General features: G+C 36.0%; 1 protein-coding gene across 1 annotated transcript in view; it reads left to right on the top strand.

The window, feature by feature from the left end:
• The window catches only part of Ccnb3 (cyclin B3), a 52,053-nt gene that overhangs the window by 12,016 nt on the left and 34,486 nt on the right, over positions 1-5,551 (top strand). The window contains exon 4 of the mRNA XM_021153631.1: positions 3,774-3,863. Within this exon, the coding sequence (XP_021009290.1) occupies positions 3,774-3,863 (90 nt within the window). The remainder of the gene's footprint in view (positions 1-3,773; positions 3,864-5,551) is intronic.

The raw sequence follows: 5,551 nt of genomic DNA, 5'->3' as shown, positions 1-5,551 counted from the left end.
TCCAGATAAGGGTCACTGGTGAGCCTTCCAATTCTGGATTGTAGTTCATTCCAAATATAGTCAAGTTGACAACCAGGAATAGCCACTACACACATATACAACAGAATAAAAAAAAGTGCCAGGCCACTAAAGTTATAAAATGATATAAATTGCCTTCAGACTATGATTTTATAATATATATATATATATATGTATATATATGTGTGTATATATATATGTATATGTATGTATATATATATGTATATATATATGTGTGTATATATATATATAAAACAAAGGAATTTTGGCAATAAGGGTGGGGAGGGTAATGGATGAGTAAATGTATCTAAGTATTTGATATAGTTGAACAAAATATCAATATGAAACCCATTGCTTTGAACAGTGAATATGCCCAAGTGAAATTCTTTTTTAAAAGAAAGGCTGGACAGATGGGTTGGTGGTTAAGACCTTTTGTTCCTCTTAGTGAGGATTGGAGTTCAATTCCCAGCACCCATATCTGGCTGGTTACAACAGCTTGTAGCTCCAGCTCCAGGGTATCTGAAGCCCTCTTCTGGCTTCTGTGGGTACCCACATTTACATGCACACACACACATGCTCATTGTTAAAATAAATTTTGGTGCTGGAAAAATTGCTTAGGTTTTTTTTTTAAATACTTATCTTTAATCTTTTTTTAGAGTCCAGTCATTATCCACCTCCAGGTCCACCCTCTGTCATTTCCTCATTTCATTCCTCCTCCTCCCTGTCTCCAAGAGGATGTCCTTACCCCTCCCCCTCCTCACACCAGGCCTCCCCACTCCCTGGGGCCTCAAGTCTCTTGAGGGTTAGGTGCACCTTCTGTCACTGAGGCCAGAGCAGGCAGTCCTCTGCTGTATATGTGTTGGGGGCCTCATATCAGCTATGGTATGCTGCATAGTTAGCTCAGTGTCTGAGAGATCTCCGGGGTCCAGGTTAGTTGAGACTGCTGGTCTTCGTATGGAGTCACCCTCCTCCTAAGCCTCTTCCAGCCTTTCCCTAATTCAACCACAGGGGCCCCTGGCTTCTGTCCATTGGTTGGGTGTAAGTATCTGTATCTGACTCTTTCAGATGCTTGTTGGGCCTCTCAGAGGACAGTCATATCTGTAAGCACACTATAACATCAGTAATAGTGTCAGGCCTTGGAGCCTCCCCTCAAGATGGATCCCAAGTTGGTCTGGTCACTGGACCTCCTTTCCCTCAGACTCTTTTCCATTTTTGTTTCTTCAATTCTTTCAGACAGGAACAATTCTGGGTCAGAGTTTTTGACTGTGGGATGCCATCCCCATCCCTCCACTTGATGCCCTGTCTTTCTACTGGAAGTGGACTCTACTGCTTTTCCAGAGAATCTAGGTTAAATTTCCAGCACCTACATTGGGAAGCTCACACGTACCTTAACTCCAGTTCCAGGGGGGATTCCCATGTCTGCAATCATATCCACAGACCAAAACATAGATAATACATATACATAATTAAAAATAGTAAAAATACATCTTTCAAAAAGAATAATTAAAAAGAAAAATCCTGGGTCCCATCCTGATGATATTTAATTATGTATATGTAAATACTTCAAATGAGTAGAAGGTGAAGTCCAAGAAACTTCTAGTCCCAAACATGTTAGCTATAGGATACTTAACCAGTATTAGATTTTAAGAATGTATAGGTACACTTAAACTTGCCTGATTTGACTTTGGAGTAGTTTAACATTGACCTTTTCATCCTGGAATATTCTATGTTCATTACCAAATATATTTTAACAATAGTTATATTAACACTTATGAATCACCAACAGGGAGAATTTCCTAAAGGAGAGAGCATTGGGCCAATATAGTTTTTGATAGTGCTGGACATGTAGCTTAGTGGCAGAGGCGCTTGCCTATCAAGTCCAAGGTCCTGTGTTCAATCTCTAGCACTGCAGACTTTTTTATGTGCCGATAAACATTTTCTTTTTCTTTTTTTTTTTTTTTTTCTGAGACAGGGTTTCTCTATGTAGCCCTGGCTGTCCTGGAACTCACTTTGTAGACCAGGTTGGCCTCAAACTCAGAAATCCTCCTGCCTCTGCCTCCCAAGTGCTGGGATTAAAGGTGTGCGCCACCACACCTGGCTTCAATAAACATTTTCAATTACTTTTTACTTTGTTGTAGTAAAATGATTTTCATGGATTTCCCATCCATATTTATCAAGAAAGATTTCATACCTTAATTGAGCTTTTGTTTATATCAAATGTTCTGACTGTAGTTATGATATTGTAAGTTTACTTTCATGGCTATTGGTTTTCCAATTCAACCTTATTTTGGACATATTTTGTAAATATAAGTTTTATTAAGTCCTGTTTCTACTGTTAATTTGAAATTGAGGAGATTATTTTAACAGTAATATCAAGTGAGAATTAGAAGACTAAGTGTTTATTTTTTAGCATATTTAGAAGAAAAGTGATGCTTTATTATTTGTTAATTATTTCTATTAGGATTATTTATTGCTTATTATTTATAAGATAAAAATGAATAGGGTTTTAAAGCTGAAATAGAATGGGAAATAATTCTTAGAATTGCATCTTTTTTTTGAATGGTGTATTACATCATGATAACATTCTCCAAGTTTTGGAGCATTTACTGTGTCATATACTGTTAATGATGTAGTTAGCCCAAAACTAGTGTCATATCCCAGTGTTCTGTTTAATAATTGTATGAACTTTCTTATATAGATAAGGCAGAGTTTGTTCTTAGAATTGGAAAAGAGAAATCTGATAATTAATAGATAGATATTCACCAAATAGTAACTGTTAAAAGATAGAAAAATGCCACAAGAGTGATTTCTCCTAACTTCCAACTTCATAGAGATAGTCTTAGTCATGTGGGAGTAGGTTAAGGCATGTATAGTACCAAGAAAGAAAAACTTTGTTGCTTCCTATATGGCTTCCATTTTTCCTTGATCACTTATTTTCTCTGCCGTGAGTCTCACATATCAAATAACATTAGAGATAATCTGTATTAACTATTTTCTTAAAATACATTTTTTCATGTGATGTTTATAAGTATTCAGTACTACATAGCTTTAAAGTACTTTTTTTCCATTTAAAATTTATATAGATTGAAAAAATATATTCTATAGTAGAAACATTGCTTAGGCTATGTAAGACTCTGGGTCCAATCTTTAGTGCAATTACAAGAAAACACTTTTAAAAGTACATTTTCTTTTGTAATCCATAAAGACTCTGTAAGGTAGGTTATCATTCCAATTTTACTGATGAGAAAATTAGAGTCTCATACGTTAAGTGACTCTTCCAAGATCAATATATTTTTAAAAAAAAATTGAGTTGAATCTGGACTAGAACCTAGGTTTGTCCCTATTGAATATGTATTAAAGTTCACTTAGTATAAGAAAGACTTAATTACGTGTGCTTTTTAACTAACTTAGTTGGAGGTATTTCTATAGAAAGGCTCACTACTCCTATGATGATAGTTAATCCTGGATAGTATAACCATAACTATGAGAAGAAGAGAATAAATCAGTTTCACCAAACGTACTCATTTTGAAATTTTTTACTGAAGACCATGTAATCTCTTCATGTCCCTATTGTCAATGACTATATTCTTCATTGACTGTTTAAACTAAAACTTTTGACTGTAGTTATAGGATTTATTATACATATCCCAGTTACTTGGACATGGTGGAGTTTATCCACACCCTGAATGTGACCCAAAGTTCATAAAGGGGCTATTTATAATGGTCCATGTTCATCTGATTCTTATATTTTATAGATTGGAAAGAGTAACCACCCAGCATCTTCATCTTCATCTTCAACTCAAGGCACAGTAAAGAAGAGATCAGTGTTTGAAGATGTAACTAATGTGAGTATGCTAACCCTGTTCTTTTCTGTAGTTTTACAGAACCCTTAGATGTTCTTTGCCTTGAGGGATCTTTCCAGTTTACCAGCAGACCTTGACTCTTTCGGAATGCTGACGGCAGTATTTATTTGGAATCAGTGACACACTATCATAAAATAGAGGCTCTTTTTACTGGTATAAACCATTTGGGTCAATTTATGTGTTCTCTGGAGCCAGTAAACAGTGACTATGGAATTTTAAATAACTAAAAAAATGATGGGAGACTATATTTACCCAAAATCCAGAAACGGCTCCCTAGGCTTTGGAAATGAATTATGATAGTATAATTATAATCCGGGATAACATTTTCAATTCAAGCACTATGGGAGTTTGGGGGAAGACTATTTTTCTTTTCTGTAGGATTAACCTCACCTATCATTTCTGTCTCCCAGGATTTAAATTCTATCTATTTAAATTCGAATTCACTATTAGCCTAGTCATAGTGACAATCAAAACTACCTCTTGTGTGTATCAAACTATAGAGGAGAGGACCTATAGCACTAGGCTGGTGGGGCTAACAAACCCCCATCACAGAGATCTGAGAAGGATAAAATTTACTGGAATAAGCAGAAGTATTGACCAAATGATCTCAATATCAAATAAAAATGAAGGTCTTGCTCACTAACTGGACAGTTACCTTAGGTTCCTTCATAGTAATCATGATGGTTTTATTGGAAGCTAAGGTCCCACAGCATCATTGGTTTTTAGTTACCAGGCCCAGAAAACCTAGGAAATTTTCCTATGGAGGAGGATCTTGCGGTACTGACCTACCTTGGTTAGGCAAAAGATAGTTGTCTCTCCAGCATCCTGCCTGTCCACAGTTTGGGCAGGGTCCTGGTGGCAGGTGAGGTGAGGCACAGTTCTTCATCTAGTGACAGGGTATTGCCACACTTGAAGCAGGTCTTAGGTAGAGTCCATTGGTGTCCTATTCTTCTTGGAAATGGATTTAGGGCTGCAGCCAGAAGCAGGTATTTCTGCCTACCATGGGAAGATTTTGTGGCCTTTCCTGCTTCTCCCTTTCATTAAATACCTTCCATGCCATATTCAGCAGATCTCTGAGGGGGTTGAGGGCCATCATCTATATTAAACGAACTTTAAATTTATTGATAACTTGCTTTCACTTATTTGCTTCAGGCTTAACTTTGACAATATATAGAGAAGAATATATAATGGGAGATAAAAATTTGTTTCTCCCTCCAAGCTTGTAAAAAAATTACAATGATACTTAGCATGACTACAAGCATGGTTTTGAGCAGATGAAAGAATTTGATCATGTATAAGGTGACTGACCATTAACTTTATGTCTTGATTAGCTTTAACAGTTTATAATAAGCTAGTAACTTTTATAATATTAGGATTTCAGAATTCATGTTAAGTTTGAGCCATATAATTTGTAACTTCCAAAATTGAAGATCCTTTAGTATGAAAATACATGTCAAACTGTAAACACAGTCCATAGAGAAACCAGGAACCTCATTTCCAGTTCCTTTTACAGTATACTTTTTTTTTTTTTTGATTGTTCAGCATTTTATTTTTTTTTTTAATATTTTTATTACATAATTTCCTCAATTACATTTCCAATACTATCCCAAAAGTCCCCCATAGCGCCCCCCACTTCCCTACCCACCCATTCCCATTCTTTTGGCCCTGGC

This window comes from Mus caroli, chromosome X (assembly GCF_900094665.2).
Source record: "Mus caroli chromosome X, CAROLI_EIJ_v1.1, whole genome shotgun sequence".
Taxonomy (NCBI): Eukaryota; Metazoa; Chordata; class Mammalia; order Rodentia; family Muridae; genus Mus; species Mus caroli.
The sequence above is the reverse complement of the archived record's forward strand: the minus strand, read 5'-3'. Positions and strand labels throughout refer to the sequence as shown.